The 21,606-nt window shown below is 44.8% G+C and overlaps 1 protein-coding gene across 1 annotated transcript in view; it reads left to right on the forward strand.

Annotated features, from left to right (window-relative positions):
* LOC126456403 (uncharacterized) overlaps positions 1–21,606 on the forward strand; it is a 123,471-nt gene that overhangs the window by 78,330 nt on the left and 23,535 nt on the right. The window contains exon 2 of the mRNA XM_050092157.1: positions 1,699–2,065. Within this exon, the coding sequence (XP_049948114.1) occupies positions 1,703–2,065 (363 nt within the window). The 5' untranslated portion in view covers positions 1,699–1,702. The remainder of the gene's footprint in view (positions 1–1,698; positions 2,066–21,606) is intronic.

The raw sequence follows: 21,606 nt of genomic DNA on the forward strand, positions 1-21,606 counted from the left end.
TTCGCATGGGAAATCGAAAGTGTTGCCTACGTCTCTTGATGAAATTTAGCAATCTATGCACTCAATAAAAAATTTTAGGTTTTACTGGTAAATTTTAGGATTTACCAATCATCTTATTTTTACAGTAATATGTAATCTGAAAAAGAGGGAGACGGCACCTTGACATCGGTTTCAGTACGAATGCACAAATATAGTTAGAACTCTTATGGTAATCAGGATTTGCGATTAGAGAGTTTCATAAAAGACAGGCGGTCTATTGCAGCGTGTGCTGAGTTGGAAATTTGAATCTGTAACGGGACATCCTCCTCTAGCGTTATTTATCCTCAACAATAGTTGTCGACACCAGTATTGTTTCTTGAATCTTGGACAGATCAGTATTATCACAGTTACTTTTCTGAAAACATTCTTATAATTTTATACACAGCATGATATATTTCAAGCTAAAATTTAAGAAAATTATTTACTTTATAAAATATTTTAGTTTCTGTATTATAAGCGATAAGTACTAGTCCTGAATGTACAGTTCAAATAATTTTTTTTAGACATTACAAATTATTGGCGCACACAGTATTTCTGCTAGTAATTACGCAACCCTACACTTTTTACTATATTTATTGCTGTATTCATTTATGAAATAATAATCGAAACTAATACTGTAACGCAGGAACTCATTTATTAAGAAAATATTGTAAACCCTTTGGAATATTGTTAGTTTCCGCAGAGTGTGGGAGTCGTAAGCATGCCCCTGATGTGATCGGACGTATTTTCATATTTTATGCGAACAATGTAATTTCGGCTTTGTTAATGTGAAAAATCGAAAGACTGTATGATATACTAAAACCTACGAAAATATATTTACGTAAAACAAAAATTCTGTAACAACAATCTTCAAGTATAGATGAATCCAAAGGGCCCAAAATGTGACGTTTCCAGCTTCAAGAATCAGACCCCTAGACAAGGACTGGAGCCAATTCTACATGACAAGCTAAGTAACTTAGAAAATTTACTGTAACGTTCGACCCTCTCAAATCTTCATAAAAGAGTAATGTGCACAATGGATGGAATTAGGAAGGAGGGATTAATTACAAGTCGCACAGGGACTGGGTCCGGATGGTCGAAGCGTTTAAGGCAACCCATCACACGGAGCAGGAAATAAGGGTTCGAGGCCCAATCCGGCACAAATTTTCAACTTTCGCCACTGCTTTACCGCAATGCCCTATGCGGCTAGCCGTCACGATTTCCCATTCAACTCCTCCGTTTCCTTCCCCTTTCCTAAATTTCATGTTTATATAGCATTTTAATTGCCCTTCAGCCGAACTTATTTTTTGTCATAAATCTGAAGGAGTAACTATTTATCACAGCATCTCCTCAGTATACCTACCTTCCTCCACCTCCACCTCATCCTACCTCTCCCTCTCCACTTCCCTCTCCCCTCCCACTCCCACTCCCCCTCCCCCATCCCGTCCCCCTCCCCTCCCCCTACCCCATCCTCCACTCTCCCCCTCCCCTTCCCCTCCCACCACCCCTGCCTCCTACTCCCCCTCCCTCCCTCTCCCTTCCTCCCCCTCCCTCTCCTGCTCACTCTCTCTCTCTCTCTCTCTCTCTCTCTCTCTCTCTCTGTGTGTGTGTGTGTGTGTGTGTGTGTGTGTGTGTGTGTAGTCGCGAGTCCGAGTCTTCTAATGCTGTACTTGTTCGCAGCAAGATGTCGGCTGCGTGGTGGGCGCTGGCCTGTGTGCTGGTGGCGGCGGCCGGGGCCCCCGGGTGCCTGGCCACAGCCAGCCTGCCGCTGGTGGAGCCGTCGACGCTGGCGTCGCTGGTGCGCGCGGCGCCGCTGGTGTTCTGCGGGCGCGTGGCGCGCGTGCTGCTGCCCAGCCTCAGGGAGGTGCTGTCGCTGCAGATGGACGGGCGGGCGCGCGTCGTCACCGCGGGCGGCCGGCCCGTGCCCGACGAGGCCATCGCCGCCGTGCTGCTGGTCAGCGTGCGCACCATGGTCAAGGGCACGCTGCCCGGCCAGCGCCCGCCGCAGGAGCCCGTCGACTACCTCTTCCCTCGCAAGACTGTCGAGGTGAGCGCTTTCCGCGTGTTTGTACACTTCGTGTTCAAAAGTACCCGGACACGCCCAAAAACATATGTTTTTCATATTAGGTGAAATTTGTTTGCACCTACTGCCAGGTACTCCATATCAGCGACCTCAATAGTCATTAGTCATCATGAGAGAGCAAAACGGCGTGCTTCACGAAACTCACGGACTTCGAACGTGGTCATGTGATTGGGTGTCACTGGTGTCATACGTCTGTACGCGATATTTCCACACCCCTAAACATCCCTTTGTCCACTGTTTCCGGTGTGATAATGCAGTGGGAACGTGAAGGGACGCGTACAGCACAAAAGCGTACAGGCCGACCTCGTCTGTGGACTGACACAGACCGCCGGCAGTTGAAGAGGATCGTAATGCGTAATAGGCAGACATCTATTCAGATCATCGCACACGAATTCAAAACTGAATCGGGATCCACTGCAAGTACTATGACAGTGAGGCGGGAGGTGAGAAAACTTGGATTTCAGAGTCCTACTGCTGCTCATACGCCACACATCACGCCGGTAAATGCCAAACGACGCCTCGCTTGGTGTAAGGAGCGTAAACATTGTACGATTGAACAGTGGAAAAACATTGTTTGGAGTGACGAATCACGGTACACAATGTGGCGATGCGATGGCAGCGTATGAGTATGACAAATGCCCGGGGAACTTAATCTTTCAACACCAGCGGGCACCTGTTCATAATGCACGGCCTTTGGCGGAGTGGTTACACTACAATAACATCCCTATAATGGACTGCCTGCACGGAGTCCTGACCTGAATCCGATAGAACACCTTTGGGATGTTTTGGAACGCCGACTTAGTGCCAGCCCTCACTGACCGACATCGATACCTCTCCTCAGTGCAGCACTTCGTGAAGAACGGGCTTCCATTCCCCAAGAAACCTTCCAGCACCTGATTGAATGTATTTCTGCGAGAGTGGAAGCGGTCATCAAGGCTAGCAGTGGCCCAACAATATACTGAATTCCAGCATTACCGCTGGAGGGAGCTATGAACTTGTAAGTCATTTTCAGCCAGGTGTCCGGATACTTTTGATCACATTGTGTACGTCTTAGCACAATGTCAACGAAAGCAGGGAGTGTGAATTCCAGTATCCGTATCGGGGGAAATTATGTACCTTTATTTCATAGTCGAGGCACTTGCCGCACTGTGGCGCAAGGCAGTCAACGGCCGACTCGCGAAACTCCTGGGGTGGCGTTGTGAACCAGTTCCGAGCGCATTGCTTGACATCTGAGGAGAATTGTTTTCCTGTCAGAATCTTGTTTAGCTCACCAAAATTGTCATAATCAGTTATTGCAGTGCGTGTCTTATTCTGATCACAATGCTCTGCGGCGACACAGCCGTTACGAGACACATCAAATGAATTCGCAATTGGAAATACGTATTACCGTTGGCTATTGAATAGTAAGCGGGAAATCCGGGTTCGAGTCCCGGTCCACCACAAAATTTCGTTGTCGTCATTCCATTCAACAGCCGATGGTAGTCCGGTAGTCCTTATTCGCAATAGCGATTTCATTCGAAATGTCATAATGGTGGGAAGACAGATCCGGATTGTATGCAAGGTGTCTGAAGACCTATTTCAATGTATGTCACATCTCCTTCAGTACGTTTACTGCATAGCGTCCTGCACCGATGTGGAGCACAATGAACCTGCAGATGAGGTGCCGCGATCTTAGCGATTTGATTACTTTGCAAATGGTGGTCAAGGTTTCTGAGTATCGCTGAGCGATCACCGTCGTTCCAGGCTGCAGGAAGTCTGTAAGAAAAGGACCATTTCGCTCATAGAGGAAGGCGAGCATAATCTTTCCCACAGTTCAGTGGACAGCTTTGAAATGTTTCGGTGGCGACATTCCTGCGTACTTCGACTAGAGACTTCTTCGTTTTAATTTAGTTCAGAAGTGACGACACTATGTCTCCTCTGCAGCGACCACTGGTTACAGGAAGTCATTCCCTTCTTTGACATAACGCTTCGTAGAGAGAGAGTGAGTGACACTGCATTGACTGTGAGGCACCCAGTGGAAGGCAGTTTGTGAGATATCACTCTGACGTTAATGATGGTGTGAGCACTTCCAGTATTTCGACGCCAACAGATGCTGCCGCTACTTACTGGTCGCCAATAACGGTGGCTTACTCCTTCCGAACATTGGGATTGGCTGTTCAGTGGGGTGTTACAGAACGTGCATCATTGACCAACGACATCCATCCTTCTCTTCATCACTTGGGCCGCGTCTTGATCCTTCAACGAACATACATTGTACACCGTACACTTGTGCCAACCTCCAGTTAATTTCCGTTCCCTGAACTCCTTACACTGTCAGCAAACACACTAAACTCCTTTGCTCTTCTTTTAAAGCCTCCATTTAAGTACGAATGCGTGGTAGTGTCAACATCGACACTTACGTTTCATGCTGATGAATAAAGCGCAGACCGCGAAATATACTACTCATAGTAACTGATGCTCTTTTGATGTTATTTGCAGTAAGGTAGCTATAAAGTGCTACCAATGGTTGATTGCAATTAGCGCATTCCGTACGCGAGTGGTAGCATGCAGACTGGTAAGTGCAATTCAGCACAAACTCGTCACAATAGGAAAGTGTTTGGCAAACAAAAATTTATCAAGGTACCCATACTGATTAAACACTTGCAGCGAATATTATAGTCCTATTATCCAATCAAAAAGTGGAGATAAGCACTGTCTGATTCACAGTGGAAACTGGAAGGGAGGATAAATTCTTTCGATATTAGTTTTTTGGACTGACATTTTGTGTTAGTCCAAGCGTAAACGAAACACTCAGTATACGCGACACCGCCCAATTCTCGAAACCTCCTGACGATAAAACTACGATCTGAACCCGGATTAGAACCTGGGACCTTCGCCTTTCACGGATATGTGTTCTACCGGATGATCTATCCAACCATAACTCGCGACGCATCCCTCACAATTTTAATTCCGCCAATATTTGTTCTAACTTCCTAAGTTAGCCTTGAGGACGTGTTGTGAGTTTGTACAACAATTTCCTCTAACAGGTAAGAATCCCAGACCAGCACACATTTTTACTCTGACAGGAAGTTTCAAATCATCGCACACCACGTTGTAGAGAGAAAATTCATTCTGAAAACCAACACCCGTTTTTATATAGCAAGGCACAAGAAACAATACAGACTTTTGTGCATTCAGTCCTTGGAAAATATTGTGAAACGATCCTATATCATTATATTGCAAAAATTTGCTACTCTCAAATCAGGACCCACGTTCGTAGTGGACGTCTTTTGATTAATGAATGGTGTAGTTGGAGTCACGTACGACGGTGAAACTTCCGGCAGATTAAAACTGTGTGCCGGACCGAGACTCTAACTCGGGACCTTTGCCTTTCGCGGGCAAGTGCTCTACCAATTGAGCTACCCAAGCACGAGTCACGCCCCGTCCTCACAGCTTAACTTCTGCCAGTACCTGGTCACGTACGATGGCGGTTGAATTTAGGCTTGTTCTACGCATCTACGTCACGTATGCTCCGACCGCCAATGAGCGTTCAGTATGTTTTCTCTGCTGTTAAATGCCGTAACTAATGCGAGTATTCAACTTGATCGTAGCCAGTTGTTTAGTGGTGGTAAGCGATAAATTCCGCATAAGTAGGCGAGAGACATAATTTGCAGGAATACGCTTTCTTCAAGCGGGAAGCACGAGCTTGCGCGTGTCGAAACCGCTTGGCACCGTCAGCAACGCGAACCGCGTCCGTGCCTGGAAATGCGCCAACCGCCATCTTTCGCGAATCGAACTGTAGTGAGTGCCCAAAGAGAATGGAATGTTGCTGAGAACGTGTTTCCGTGACACAAAGCGTGACCTTCATTAGTATTGAGCATAACCGCAGCCAGAAGGATGCCAGAAAACTTATGGGCCCAATGAAACTATTGCCGATTTTGTCTACCAAGGATTTTCATCTGTCACGATCGTAGTCCAGCGGTGATAATTTTTAAATGCCCCAAGAAAGGCGTGAATTTGATCTCCGTAACGCTTAAGGAATTTACATTGCTGCCAGGAAGCAGTTTTCATTCCGCTTTTTAGTTGAATTGGAGCTCTACGTTTACGTTCGTATTGTCTCCTCTTTCGAAAGAAACCACTAAACAAATGGAATGGCGATGTGTAGCCTACGTGTTCATCCAATATTGTCTTCCAGTAACATCATAGCCAAAGGATGGATGTAGCCTACTGTACAGTGGAATGCAATTCCATGTATTTTAGCTTAGTTCCATACCATACCTGTGAATCCGGAGTTCGGATCACTTACACAAAGTACAGGGCTATTACAAATGATTGAAGCGATTTCATAAATTCACTGTAGCTCCACTCATTGACATATGGTCACGACACACTACAGATACGTAGAAAAACTCATAAAGTTTTGTTCGGCTGAAGCCGCACTTCAGGTTTCTGCCGCCAGAGCGCTCGAGAGCGCAGTGAGACAAAATGGCGACAGGATCCGAGAAAGCGTATGTCGTGCTTGAAATGCACTCACATCAGTCAATCATAACAGTGCAACGACACTTCAGGACGAAGTTCAACAAAGATCCACCAACTGCTAACTCCATTCGGCGATGGTATGCGCAGTTTAAAGCTTCTGGATGCCTCTGTAAGGGGAAATCAACGGGTCGGCCTGCAGTGAGCGAAGAAACGGTTGAACGCGTGCGTGCAAGTTTCATACGTAGCCAGCGGAAGTCGACGAATAAAGCAAGCAGGGAGCTAAACGTTCCACAGCCGACGGTTTGGAAAATCTTACGGAAAAGGCTAAAGCAGAAGGATTTCTTAAACAGGAGATTGGGAAACCGATGGATCGGTCGTGGTGGAGATCATGATCAACAATTCATGTCATGGCCTCCACGCTCTCCCGACTTAACCCCATGTGATTTCTTTCTGTGGGGTTATGTGAAAGATTCAGTGTTTAAACCTCCTCTACCAAGAAACGTGCCAGAACGGCGAGCTCGAATCAACGATGCTTTCGAACTCATTGATGGGGACATGCTGCGCCGAGTGTGGGAGGAACTTGATTATCGGCTTGATGTCTGCCGAATCACTAAAGGGGCACATATCGAACATTTGTGAATGCCTAAAAAAACTTTTTGAGTTTTTGTATGTGTGTAAAAAGCATTCTGAAAATATCTCAAATAATAAAGTTATTGTAGAGCTGTGAAATCGCTTCAATCATTTGCAATAACCCTGTATATCTTAGACAATGAAGTGCAGCACAAGGTCTGTATGTAATTAATAATACAGAAATAAAACTGTATTTTGCGTTAGTTTCATTTTTACTCGTTTCACTACGTGTTTCAGATCACAACATCGCGAACACCTGGAAACGTTTGTCGTGAAATACTCAACACAACAAATTCATGCGGAGAATTGTGTATATATGCAGCAAGTGGTATTGGTCTTTTCGAAAGCCTCTCATATCTCATTCTTGCCACTCGACGCGAAAAACAATGACATGATCATCAATTAACACAGTTTATGTAAACTACAAGTGAATCCTCCTGGCGTTGTCTGTGTCACTGTATAAACACGATGTGAATCTTGGAAAAGTTTCGTTAATGTGTAATATTGTTTTATTTATACATCCGGTATAACGAAGTACGATACGATAGTTATTCGTAATACCTCAGATCCTCAGTGCTCCTTGCACGTGATGAATACTGTAAGCCAGTGGCGCGGCAGATCTCTTTGTTTGATAATGTGGTAGGCCATCCAACTTCCAGCGAGAGAAACTCGCCTCTGTAAATGACGTGACGGATGCTTTTAGTGAACACCATACATTTTTGCGTCAGAGAGGCTTTTCTTTCATACATTTGCTATAAAGAACTTTACATTTTGCCCAGCTGCCACATACGGCGTGTTGCTGCAGGCCATTACAGATTGGTATCAGAAATTAATTAATTAGCCTCTAAAGCAAAAAGTACGTGGGCCAACTGGAAAGTTCGTGGTGTTGGTGGCACGCATGGGAGAACACTACCCCGCGGAACGCGGCGCCACACAAGCCTTTTATCAGAATGGAACCAGCTAATGCACTCGCAATCGTCCCTGAGCGCAGAAACAAAATTCCGCTGCGTGACGCTGAAACCGTGTGTTCGCCAAAACCAGGTATATAATGAACAAATGATCTTTTTGTAGAATTTACGAAGGTAACGTCTCGAAATCGTGATCACTGATCAGTTAAATATATATAGCGTCATGGTTACTTGCCTCTTAAAAGCTCAATACAACAGGAAAAATATCTGTTCACGTAAAAAATGGAAAACGCTGCAGAACGATAAAAATAAGCCTGTTATTACGTAATGAAGGAGTTCAAAATATTTATACTTGCACTGTTGATTATAAACTCCGGAAAACGCGTGTTATAGGACTACGAATTAACGTTCAATAAGTTCAGCTGCTAACATCTATTATCGAATATCAAATTTAATTTCGCTTTCATTTGGACTAAAAATATCGTGACACGTTATTTCGAAGTATGAAATACGTTCATTTCACGTATCTCTTACGTACAGCGCTACAACACGCTGCTTCCGATAGGTGCAGCATGAAGCAGTGTATGTAGTTTGTGTTTAACTACAATGCAGAAAAACTGCATTGTTTTGGAGGCCTCAGGTATTACAACGTCACAATTACAGTTTTTCATTAAGTATATACAGTCATTATTAACACAGGAATCTGACAGGAAATCACAAATTCTAACCGTAAAACTGAGCTCACAGGCGAGTCGTGTGCGAGGTTACGGTTACTAGGCACCACTGACTCAGGTGTGAAGTGCAGTCCGAGTTAGTATAGACAGGACGAGTAATGTAATATGGTTGGCCCTTCGTATTAGTTCTGTGATCAACCAGCCACATTTATACCATCAGTATGCTTTATTAATACTCTTAACACATGACTACGAAATCAGCAGATACTATCTACTGGAGAAAGCATATGAATTTTTTTTATGACTGAGGCTCTACATATATGACCGTAGATTTCTTTTTAATAAGACTGACTACTCGTACAGCAGAACCACTATACTGAACTAGGACACTGATGAACCAGCTGTTGATCGCCCAACAATTCAAAATCTATCTGTCCGTCCATCCTTAAAGAAGGTGAATATGCAGTGCTTATCTATCCTTTTCGCTTCTTGAGTTTCCGATGTTTGCAGAAAATGCTGTAATAATTCTCAGTTGTGACAAGTACTCCAGACCTGAAATATTCGCTTACATTTATTTAATTTTTAGCTTTAATATGTTCTGTTTAGTCGTGCTTTGCGTCGTCAAATGTTATCTCAAAATCCCTATATTTTGCTGTACTCTTCTTGTGTCTAGTCCCTTTCTCTAAAGATGGTTGACTTACGATGCCCCTCTAATTGGATAATCGTTCCGAAAGATCAGTATCTTCAGTAGAATACCCATCGTTAGCGTTTCCATAGTTAAGTATGTATTTGTTCTTCATAGTAACGATGGAAGAAGCTATGAAAATACGAGAGTTTCAGCTGATTCAATAAAGCAAAATCTATTCGTCAAAATTTAAATCTGTCTACTGTGTAGATAGAAGAATTCAAGAACAACTTAGCAATTACTTTCCTAGAAAGGATGATCGGTGCTGGTTCTCATAATAGATGGGCCCACCGGAAAGCTCAGTAAGTTTTTCAGTTCGGTACTAATATTATTCCTTCAGGAACTCAAATCGGCCCTTTGCAAGCAGCGCATTTTTGCCCACCAGAAAATGATGGACAATATTAGCTTAATTAAATACGAAATACTATCCTACACAAATTTCTGTTCATTGAAAATGCAGCATTTACAGTTTCCATGTTCCCCGAAACTGATCAGTGCGTTATCATTCCGCTTTTTACAATAGTCTTAATTAGCAGGTATTGTCGGCTATACTTGACAATACACTCCGCCCTTATTATATAACTTCTCTTGAAATATTAAATTTCATATATTTTATTTTGAAACACGCATGCCATGAGGTAATTCTGACAATCATGGTGAACATCGGAAAGTTTGATGATGAACATAAACTTCACTTCTTAGTGTCAGTTAACCCATCACTTGCTGTATGTGTTTGTACCAAGTGAACTTAGATTTGCGTCGGTTTCTTGAGTATAATTGAGGCAGAAATGCAGAACTATCTGATATTTCACTAAACGAGAATGATAAACCACATCAGATCCAAATTCATGTTGGCTAGTGTGTCGACATTAGTTTGGCGTAGCGTAGTATACTCGTTCACTTCATCGTACTAGTTTTTAATATTATATTGAGGAAGGTAGGAGACACTAAAATATCCTTATTCAGAGTTTTTTGGTTTCCTAAGTACTCACGCTTGCCTTTGACAATCTGCTTCGTCTCTATTAATACAACAATTTTTTGTGAAATCTTCATGACTGGCATTTCAATAACAGCAGTGATAGTAACTCACTTTCTCATGAATATAAAACACGCAAGAATAGAATAGCGTGTCAACATTTACTGCGATATGCAGACGCCTCACTGTGACTACTGATGCCTTGTCCTGTTACTGTCAACACCGATGGTCCACCAAAAGTGTGTGAGGTAACACAATAGTGATTATTAAGTATTGCTACATTTGTCATTTGTTGTGATCTTTTTCTTTTTGTTATAATGAGAGATGAGCCAGTTTATCGGTCGTTGAACAAATCGCTGCATGCGGAATTCTCGATCATGCAGAAGGTTACCTCCTTGTGTCACTTTTCGTTTTGGCAGATCGTCGAGGCTAAGCATAGGTACAGTGTCTGAACGCAGGCCTTAGTTCTTCAACTCTCGGAACAACCCTCCAAAATCAACCAGTAAAGTGAGCACATAGTCTTGTGCACGCCGCTTGGCGCCTCTCTGTTCACGATAGCGCACTTCCAAACCGGGCAAGTTTCCACGCCTTCAGCCGTACACAGCCGTACCGATTCAGCTGAGGAAAACTGACCACGTCGTAAATGCGGACGACACACGGCCCATAAATAGTTGGAGCTTACCTCACACTGGAGTCAGTAGTTGGAGCCCGCCAACTGGGATGGTTGCGGTTCGAAGAACACTGCCGGTTGGGTGACTAGCCGAAGCACCACCACGCCATTGAATGCTGCTTCTTGATGCTTCTGTATCTGTCGAGAGATGTGCTGGTTGCGTCTTACTGGAGTTCGATTATCGGACACTGTCCGAGACCACCGCATCCTACGCAACAGCTCCGTCGCCCCGACGTGGAGCTAACACGTACTGGAACAACCGCCGGCGTTGGAAGGCATCACCGTTGCCTGATACACTTGTTTTCTCTATGTTGCCTACATGTACGGGCACATAAGCCGATATATTACACTACCTGGCAAACATTTTGTAATATTTTTGTAATGGCACTTGTGTTGAGGCGCGCCAAATGCGAGACATACTGTCTGTTTATTGGGAGACAGTTATTTCTGCCACTGTGTGGTACATCGAAAGTGTAAAGTTGTGCACTATGTGCTGAAGTAAATGACCCAGTCTGTGGTAGAACACTTGAAACGACTGAAGTACACGTTTCTAGCCTTCAGTTGATTGCAAGTAACGCGCCCTTGTAAGGAAGCGCTGCCCTTTTGAGCGTCTGACTGGCTAACATTAGAGAACAGAGACTCTGAAAGTTTGGGAAGAGGGGGCGAGGCTTTAGGTGAGCCTATGCGGAGGAAACGTACCTAGTACGAGTGCACTAAACAGTGCTAAATTTAATTATGTTTTATCTAAATTGTTTGTATTTATTATTAAAAGTTAAAGTGCTGTATCCAACAGCAAAACTCGAATTAAGTGTTTGGCTTTAACAACCTGCCCATATCATCACGTTTTCGCCATAATGACGAGTAGAGATTTTGTAATGTCGTATGACCATCGCCTTACCAACACACAGAATCGCTGTATTTTGTACCATGTGCACTAACGGGAAAGAAAGTCCCAACGCCAAGGAGTTGCGCAACATAAACGAAAGTTGGTAAGCATGTTTCTACATCTATTCAAAAGTGGCTCTAGTAGTGCTACTGTGAGGATGAAAATCAGGTAAGCTTTAAATACCCGCTATAACGGCCGTTGGAGTTCGTTATCTTTGAGATAGGACGTAGTGAGCTGGTGTAAGGAATGGCTTAAGGCCGGCCAAGACGTCATTGTCACCACCTTGCTGAATTTGAATGAGGTCATGCAATAGGTGTATGAGAAGCTGGATGTTCCTTCTGCGATATTTTTCCTTCAATATATGGCGGGAATGCAGTCACTGTTCATGATTGATGGTAGCGGTTGTCAGGAGTCGCAGGCAGACCGGGCTCCGCACTACCGAGATGGACGACCATGACTATCGACATATGGGTCCGGCGCATCGTACTGCATTTTCAGCAGCAATTTGAGCAGCACTTGGCACCACAGTGACACAAAAAACTGTTAAAAATCGATTACGTCAAGGACAGCTCCGAGCCAAGCTGCCTGTACCGTGCATTCCAATGGACCTAAGCCACCACCACTTGCGACTTCAGTGGTGTCAAACGAGAGCACATTGGACGGCAGGCTTGTCTTTTCTGATGAAAAGCTGAGTCTGCCTCTCTGTCAGTGATGGTCGTGTGTTGGTTAGGAGGAGGTCATTTGAGGGACTGCAAACAACCAGTCTGCGTGCTGACACACTGGAACTGCACTTGGAGTTATGGTCTGGGTTGCGATTTTGTATGACAACAGGAGCACTCTCGTGATACCCCACGCATTGTGGCTGCAAACTTCTACATAAATCTGGTGATTCGACCTGTTGTGCTTCCATTCATGAACAACATTCCAGGGGGTGATTTCCAACAAGATAACGCTCGCTCGCATATAGCTCAACATGCTCTACAGAGTGGCGACATGTTGCCGTGGCCTGCTCTACATCAGATCTGTCTCCAGTCGAGCACTTATGGGACATCATCCGATGGTAACTCTAGCGGTATCCACAAACAACATTAACCGTCCCTGTATTCACCTAGCAAGCGCAAAGCCTAGAAACTCCGTTCCACAAACTGACTTCCAGCACCTGTACAACAAAATTCATGCACATTTGCATGCTTGCATTCAAATTATGGCTTTTTTGTTTGTTTATCTGTTTTTGCGTCCAAAACAGAAGGTCATAAGCGTCCACGCCATAACCTTAGTGTAAAAGAAGTTAAAAGCGACTATAAATCAAGCTCAATGGAAACACAGCTAAAACCAAGGACTTCCGTTTGGAGAAAGGTCAACAAACTAATTCGTAGAGACAGTGGAGTTACCTAACCAAAGATTAAATGTTGTTCGCCATATTGCAACGACAGATAAAAAGTAAAACGCGATCGACACCCTGCGCGTCAATCGCTGAAAAGGCCGTTTACTCAGACAGCAAACGCACACTGAAACGTAAGTGGTTAAAAAAAGAGCACTGATTCAGAAAATGGCGAACTGTCAAAGGCTGATGACAATGAGCACAAACTGTGGGGTGGGGGGGGGGGAGGGATGCGGGGGCGGAGGGGTTCACCACGTGATAAATGACAAATGGTGATTGATAAAAATTTTGCCCAGTACGCAACATAGCTGAAAGGACCTCCTCGCGACGGGAGGGGCCAGAGGAAGTTAGCCAAACCGTTAGGACCTTGTTCCCTTGAAGAGAAGTCCAGTGGTGCAGCCAAAGTGACACTACCTGCCGACAGACGGCAACACGGAGATCATGCGAAGGAATGGAAGACCCAGCAGACAGAGGGAGAGGACTGCAGCCTTGGCAGCACTGTCGACAGCCGCATCTCCCGTCAGACGGACGTGACCAGGACACACGTAAACATCACTGTTGCTCCCTCAACAGCGACACTAAGAGAATCAGAGCATATGACACAATAAAAAGCCTATGTCGCCGAATGTACTGGTTGGCCTAATAGAGGGCGAAGAGCCCATCTGTAAAAATGGAACAATGTCCGGGAAGCCAATGACTAAGGTACACCTGACACCACGGTCGGTCTTACAGCCATTAGTGTAAACGAAGGTATCGTCCTAAATTGCGTGCGAAGGTCGAGAAACTTCCAGCGATAGATCCAATCTGGAGTAATGTCCTTGGTAACTGAATGAAGACCAAGACGAACACGGGCCGCCGGCCGCAGTGGCCTAGCGGTTCTAGGCGCTTCAGTATGGAACCGCGCGCCCCTACGGTCACAGGTTCTAATCCTGCCTCGGGCATGGATGTGTGTGATGTCCTTAGATTAGTTAGGTTTAAGTAGTTCTAAGTTCTAGAGGACTGATGACCTCAGATTTTAAGTCTCCTAGTGCTCAGAGCCATTTGAACCATTTGAATACGGGCCGCCGCACGAAGCCAAGGCGGCTGTGAAGCGTTCACACCCATCGGGAATGTGGCAGGTAGCGTGAAGTTACGCTGCCAGAGCAGTAGCCGAAAGCGAACTCCGGGAGGTAACAGAGAAGAAAAGCACGCTCCGTACTGGCGATCTAGGGAGTCATCGAAAAAGGGAGCATATGATGGGTGACCGGGCGTGGAAGAAAAACTGCGTACATATCCGCTGAGAAGGCCATCACGCCGGTATTAGAATGGTAGTTCGGCAGCTTCTGCCTAGTGTCTCAGCCGGGCTAGTGTAAAAGGTGCCAGTGGTGAAAAGTACTCCACGACGGTGGACTGTGTTAAGACGGCGTAAGCTGGACTGACGTGCAGATGAATAAACGAAACACGTCTAGTCCATTTTCGAAAGGGCAAGGGACCAGTATAAAAGGAGGAGGGTGGTTTGATACGCTCCCCAGGAAGTATTGCTTAGGACATATAGGACACTGAGGGACTGGATACAGCGTGCTGTCAGGTAAGGCATGTAGTAAGACCAAGAAAGTTTCGTATCATGCATCCGCTCCAGGAATTTCGTTGTTTTGGCGTCGGAAGGGCAGCAGACCCCATATGTAAAGACGGTGGGAGGAACCCATTCATAAAACGTGTTTGTCAGCGGAAAAGCGAAAGCCGTTGTTAATGCTCCACAAGAAAAGACGATCGAGAAACCGCTTAAGACGCCGTTCAAGAAGAGAAATCAGTGGAGAACTGCAACGTCACGCAAAGTCATCACGAAAAGGAACCAGAGATGCCCGGCAGGAGACAGTCTATAATAGGGTTAATGGCTGTAGCAAAGAGGACGAAGCTTAGGACGGAGCCTTGAGGCAGCCCGTTCTCCTAGACAAAGACGTCTGACAAGGCGGAAACCTCACAAACCTTGAAAACTCGGTCTTTTAAAAGTTCCTGAGGGAAATTGGACAGGCAGCCTCGGTAACCCCACTTGTATAGAGAACGGAGGGTCTTCCAGCAGGTGCAATAGGCTTTCTCCAAATCAAAAAACACGGTCATAGTTTAGTATTTCCGCAGTAAACCGTTCATGGCATGGGTTAACAAAGTGACGAAACGGTTACCTGCAGAACGGTTAGCACCAAAGCCACATTGTACACTGGTTATTAGACTGCGAGACTCGAGCCACCATGCCAGCCGGCTATGAATTAAAAGTTCGATCACCTTGCAAACACAGGTGGTGAGTGAAATGGAGCGGCAGCTAGAAACGAGATGTTTCTCCTCACTGGGCTTAGGTATGTGTACGTACAAAGGAGAAGGTGCTTGCCCTCAAGAGAAAGATGCTGCAACACCTGAATGTAAACGTCGTCCGGCCAGGGCTGGGGGGTCGGTATAAGGTGAGAGCATGGTCCAGCTTCCGCATAGTGAACGCGGTTTTGTAGCATTCTGAGACGATAAGGATATCACCCGAGCCTCCTACACTCGTTTCCGAGGGAGGAAGGCGGGCTGATAGTCGGTGGGGCTCCAAATCTCCGCAAAATTGAGGTCCAATGTGTTGAGATAGCAATAGGGCCCACAATGACGGCATCTGCTATTGTCAGGCTGCAAATCGGGAAATCAACCATGGTCCCAGAGAGCAGCCAGAGGTTGCTCCACACGATGGAAGAAGAGGTTGCAACTGTTAAAAGAAATAGTAAAGGAAATCTGCTAGCTTGTTTGCTATCACGAAGCATGCAACGACAATGTGCACGCAATTCTTCATAAAAAATACAGTTCGCAATCGTGGGATGACGGTTAAAAATGCGGAGAGCACGTCTCCGCGGCAAGCCTCATTCGACCAGGGGACCAGGACAGGGCGCGATAAACAAGTAATGCGAGGTATGGAACACTCTGCTCTTGAAAGGATGACGTTGGTAAGCTACTCTGCCTGGTCACCATCACAAATGGGTAAATGTTGCCCATCGAAGGTCGCCAGAGGGGAGTAAAGCCTCCATTCGGCCTTAGAAAGCTGCCAATTGGGTTTACACGCATGCTGTGTAGGAGTCACCAAACGTATAGCACACGAGAAATGGTCGCTCGGGTACGTGTCAGAGAGAACAGGCCACTCAAGACGGTATGCAAGCTAGGCAGTGAAGAATGAAAAGTCCACATGGGAATAGGCGTGGGTGGGGTCTAAAAGGAACATGGGAACTCCATTGTTCAGACAGATGAAGTTGATTTGACTGAGAAGGTCAGCCAAGAGGGAACCTCTCGGACAGGTGGTACACAATACACGCGACAGGCTGTCTGTTGTAGGAAGGACAGGGCCAAAGGGAGAGTAAACGTCATTCGTGTTATGAACTTTCCACTTATTTTAACAGAACACACAAGCAGTATTTGTTAAATATCTATTCGAAAAACACATTCAGTGGTTCCAAAATGAGATTTTCACTCGGCAGCGGAGTGTGTGCTCACTACCTGGCAGGTTAAAACTGTGTGCCAGACCACCTGCAGATAGTAGAGCACTTGCCCGAGAAAGGCAAAGGTCTCGAGTCCGAGTCTTGGTCCAGCACACAGTTTTAATCTGCCAAGAAGTTTCACATTAAGTGGTGCTGATGTTATGTATGAGGCGGAACTGTGGGCCTCATGAAAAAGGGTGACCCGGCTGAGTCACGCAATTTGACTCTGTCTGATCACGAGGTGTGGCCATTAATTGCACGCGTTGATCACGTAGGCTGACGGGAGGATCGATGAACTATACTTGACGGGATGTATCTGGAACATCTTAGTTGATTAGAAAGTTAGTAGGCAGGAATACAATTAAATACTTAGCTTTAATTCAGCATCAGCGGTGAACGTCGATCTTGACTTTGTACAATAATATTTAAAAGTGCAGTTATAGACTGAACTGCGAATACTTCTTTACAATTCTGATTGCTTTACACACATATAGATCAATTGTCATTGCATAAACCTTATGTGGCGCCTGGCTAGGTCGTAGTTACTGACTTAGCTGAAGGCTACGCTAACTAGCGTCTCTGCAAATGAGATCTCTGAAGCTATAACAAGTGAACCATTCCTATTAAAGTCGGCTGTAGAACTGGCCAGTGCGCTAGCTCGTCTCGTAAGACCAGCCGAGTGGCGGCGCTCGGTCTGCTAGCGTCGACAGTGGCGACTCGCGGGTCGGTGACGGACCGCGGCCGATGTGAAGCCTACAGCCTAGCAAGTATGGTGCCTTACGGTGACACCACAGCTGATTACTAAGAAACAGAATAATTTACAAGGATAAAACTGTACCACATTTATTAATAGGAAACAGAGTAATAGTTAAAGCAGTACAATAAAGGAGCTAAAAATTCTTTCTCGAAAGAATATGATTTACAGTCAAAATTGGAAGTATACTCCTCAAATAAGCATCATATAGGAAAATTATTAGACGGATAGATAGCGAAGACGCAGAAGACACGAAAGAGAAATAACCAGACAAAACTGATGTAAAACATTTCGTCCTGAATGGTAGACATAGTCAGTGAGAACCTTCGTGAAACTAACAGATCTCGAATCTGCTGGTGCTTGGCCGGTTCAAAAATAAAAATGCATAAAAGAGGTAAGATTAATAATCTCTCAGTTTTCTGAGTCACACTTGCGTAACACATTTAAGTAAATAAAGTTAGTAATTACGCAATTGGCAAATTGACTGATTAACACTTGAACAATTTACATGAAATAAAATAATTAAAAGGAGAGCTGCAGTAGGCGCGTAATGATTAAATGACCAGTGTGTACATCGACGTGCTATACAGCCCTTTCTTAGCAAGGCATAGTGGGCTCAGAGAGATTGAGTGGTGCAGGACCTCATGAACGTGGCTGCCCGTTCTGCCGATCGCTGACTTGGCTCCATGTTCGGACGCTGTGCTTGCTCTATCAACCAGGCATATTTCATCCAGTTCCCACCAAAAGAAACACAAATGGTATACTAATTAGCAAAGAAACAAGAATTTAGCACAGGAATTGGGCCAGGCGTCTACTATAGACCGAAAGCCGCTGTACAACAGTCAAAATTACAGCAATAAGAAAGGGATAGGCAAAATTACAGCAAAAAGAAAACAAGTAAGTAATTTTTCAGTGAACTGACGGATTCAAATCAATGAAACTTGTAAGGCGGCTAAAATCTAAACACAGTTCCAGATACATTCACCGGGCAGGAAGTTTGACTGCCAACCACATACTGTACTTACTCTCGCCACGTGGGTGAGAACTAAACAAGTAACGGCCACGTGGAGCGGAGCACTACCCCGACTAACAGCAGATACAACATAACATTTTATTTAACATCACAGCCACGTATAATATAGTAATAACAATTGCAAAATAAAGTACTCACTGAGTGAGACTTAATAATTAAGATAAAGAGGCCCCACCATTACTGGGGCAAAGCCGTACCACCCCAATTGATCAACTAATTACCCTCACATTATGTAATAGGTTTTCCCCATCTGGTAGGATGGGTCGAAGTCCCCTCCTCCTCCCTTACTTTCGAACTCCCCCTCCCCTGTAATGCCCCTCCCCCCATACGCCCTAATGGCAGGAATTCCAAATTTTGGTCGAATTTCGGTGGGGAATTCAAAAAATGGTGGGAATTTAAAAATGGAACAAATTTCTTTGTCCCAAGGCTATGCTGATATCCCACTGCACCCCTACACGGGAAGTGGTGGGAAATTCAAACTATCAGAAGCGCTTTCCGGGACTCGAAGCCTGATCGTTCTGGGTGGAAAGCCGAAGTAAACCCTATTATACTCCTGTATGAGTGGAAAGTTAGGTTAGCGTACTTTATTTTGTTTCAGATGGTTCAAATGGCTCTGAGCACTATGCAACTTAACTTCTGAGGTCATCAGTCGCCTAGAACTTACAACTAATTAAACCTAACTAACCTAAGGACATCACACACATCCATGTCCGAGGCAGGATTCGAACCTGCCACTGTAGCTGTCACGCGGTTCCAAACTGAAGCGCCTAGAACCGCACGGCCACACCGGCCGGCGTAATTTATTTATTTTGGGTCGGAAACGTAGGTAAGGTTCGGTCCTAATTATGTAGCTAATCTAAAGATCAGTCCTAATTTCACAATTACATGCAGAGCTCTACACAAGGAGCGAATAAATTCGCAATACAGCTCAAAAATTGACGACGTTACACAACTGCTGTTATCCTGCTGGGGAACAAAATTCGCAATACCCCTCAAAACTAGTGGTAGACATACGCAAAATAAACTATACGTCGAATGATCCATTTACCTACAAGTAGAAATACGAGGGTAAGTCAATTATTATACGCAAAATAGTTATAAAATTTTATTGCAATCAAATAGGAAACTTACAAGAACATCATTTTGCGTTTTAACACACGTGGTCCATCGTTGTACAAGCTTCCTGATGCCGTCATAAAAGAAGGTTTCGGTTAAGCTGCGAACCAAGAAGGCACCTCTTCTTTCACTGCTTCGTTCGAGGTAAATCGACGGCCCCTTAACGCCTGTTTGAGTGGACCAAACAAGTGATAGTCAGAAGGGGCACGATCGGGACTATATGGAGGATGATCCAGTACTTAAAATTTGAGTTTCTGGAGCGTTTGATCAGTGTGGGCAGCAGTATGCGAATCGGCATTGTCGTGCAACAACACAACACATTTTGACAGCAATCCTCAGCCTTTGCTTCGAATCGCAGGCTTTAGCCTCGCCGTACGCATCTCATTGTAACGTACACTGTTTATTGTTGTGCCACTTTCCCCATAATGTTCCAGTACCGGATCTTGTGCGTCTCAAAAAATCGTAAGCATCAGTTTTTCTACAGATGGTTGGATCTTGAACTTTTTCTTGCACGGCGAATTTGGATGTTTCCATTCCATACTCTGCCGTTTACTCAACGGCTCGTAATGATGGATGCATGTTTCGTCAGTAGTAATGATCCTATCTAAGAAGTTGTCCCCTTTGTTACCACAGCGATCCAAATGGTTTTTGCAGATGTCGAAGCGCGTTTGTTTATGCAACTGTGTGACTTGTTTTGGGACCCATCGTGCACAAACTTTATAAAACCAAAGACTGTTGTGGATGATTTCGTAGGCAGAACCTTGACTAATTTACAGATAATGTGCCGCTACGTCAATAGTTAATCGTCTGTTTAAGACAATCATTTCACGTGAATGCTCAGTGGTTTCTTCATTTGTGTCGGTATCGGTCGTCCAGCTCCTACATCGTGCGTAACACTTGTGCGAACATTTCGGAATTTTTCAAGCCATTCGTAGACACTCCGTTGTGGCAAAACAGTGTTCCCGCACTGTGCCGAACGTCTTGATGAATTTTGGCTCCTGATACGCCTTCCGACCACAAAAAACGGATCACTGAACATTGCTCTTCTTTGGTGCAAATAGACAGCGGAGCAGCCATGATTAACAGCACGGCAGCGGTAACGAAGTTAACCTAACAGCTTGAAAATTGCAGACATTACAACAAATAAACAAAGCATGCATCATCAACGTGAAACGACAGTACTACCAAAACAAACAAAAATATAACTAAATTGCGGATAATAATTCACTTACCCTCGTAAATCTCTTGTGAACTGCCAGGAGAAAGGCAGTGGAAGGCACTATCTGTATTTTGGCGGGAAATGTCTTCAAGTGATGAGATAGTGATGAACAGAGAGGAGCTTAATAAGTGTATTACCTGTAAAATTCCATAACACATAGGGACTACTGCCATTTGCTGTAGCTGTTTGTGTTTCTGAAATGGCCAGTCAATCCACAGTGCAGGACACGATTTCGCACACCTACAGTCATGACTTTTACAGACCACGTATGTGTCTTGCTGGCTGACGTACGTCGGAATTCGTTACAGATGCCTCCCGCTGCATTGCTTGACAAGCACCCTGTTACTCGAAATTCAAACAAATGGTGCTCCCTTTATTTCTCGACAACTTCGTCATATTCCAGTAACCCTGAGAGACCACTTTGGTATCGCTGCGCTGTAACTTGTACATTGATGCATAGTAAGAAGGGGTAAAAGACAAACCATCATTGGGTGTGGGAAGACCGAGGCACGATACCACAACTGATGGAAAATGCTTCACTGTTCTAATTACAGCAATGCAGCGGGAGGCATCTGTAACGAATTTCGACGTACGTCAGACAGTGAGACACTTACATGGTCAGTACAAGGAATGGCTGTGGCC

The sequence above is a fragment of the Schistocerca serialis genome, chromosome 2, assembly GCF_023864345.2.
Source record: "Schistocerca serialis cubense isolate TAMUIC-IGC-003099 chromosome 2, iqSchSeri2.2, whole genome shotgun sequence".
In the NCBI taxonomy this organism is placed as follows: Eukaryota; Metazoa; Arthropoda; class Insecta; order Orthoptera; family Acrididae; genus Schistocerca; species Schistocerca serialis.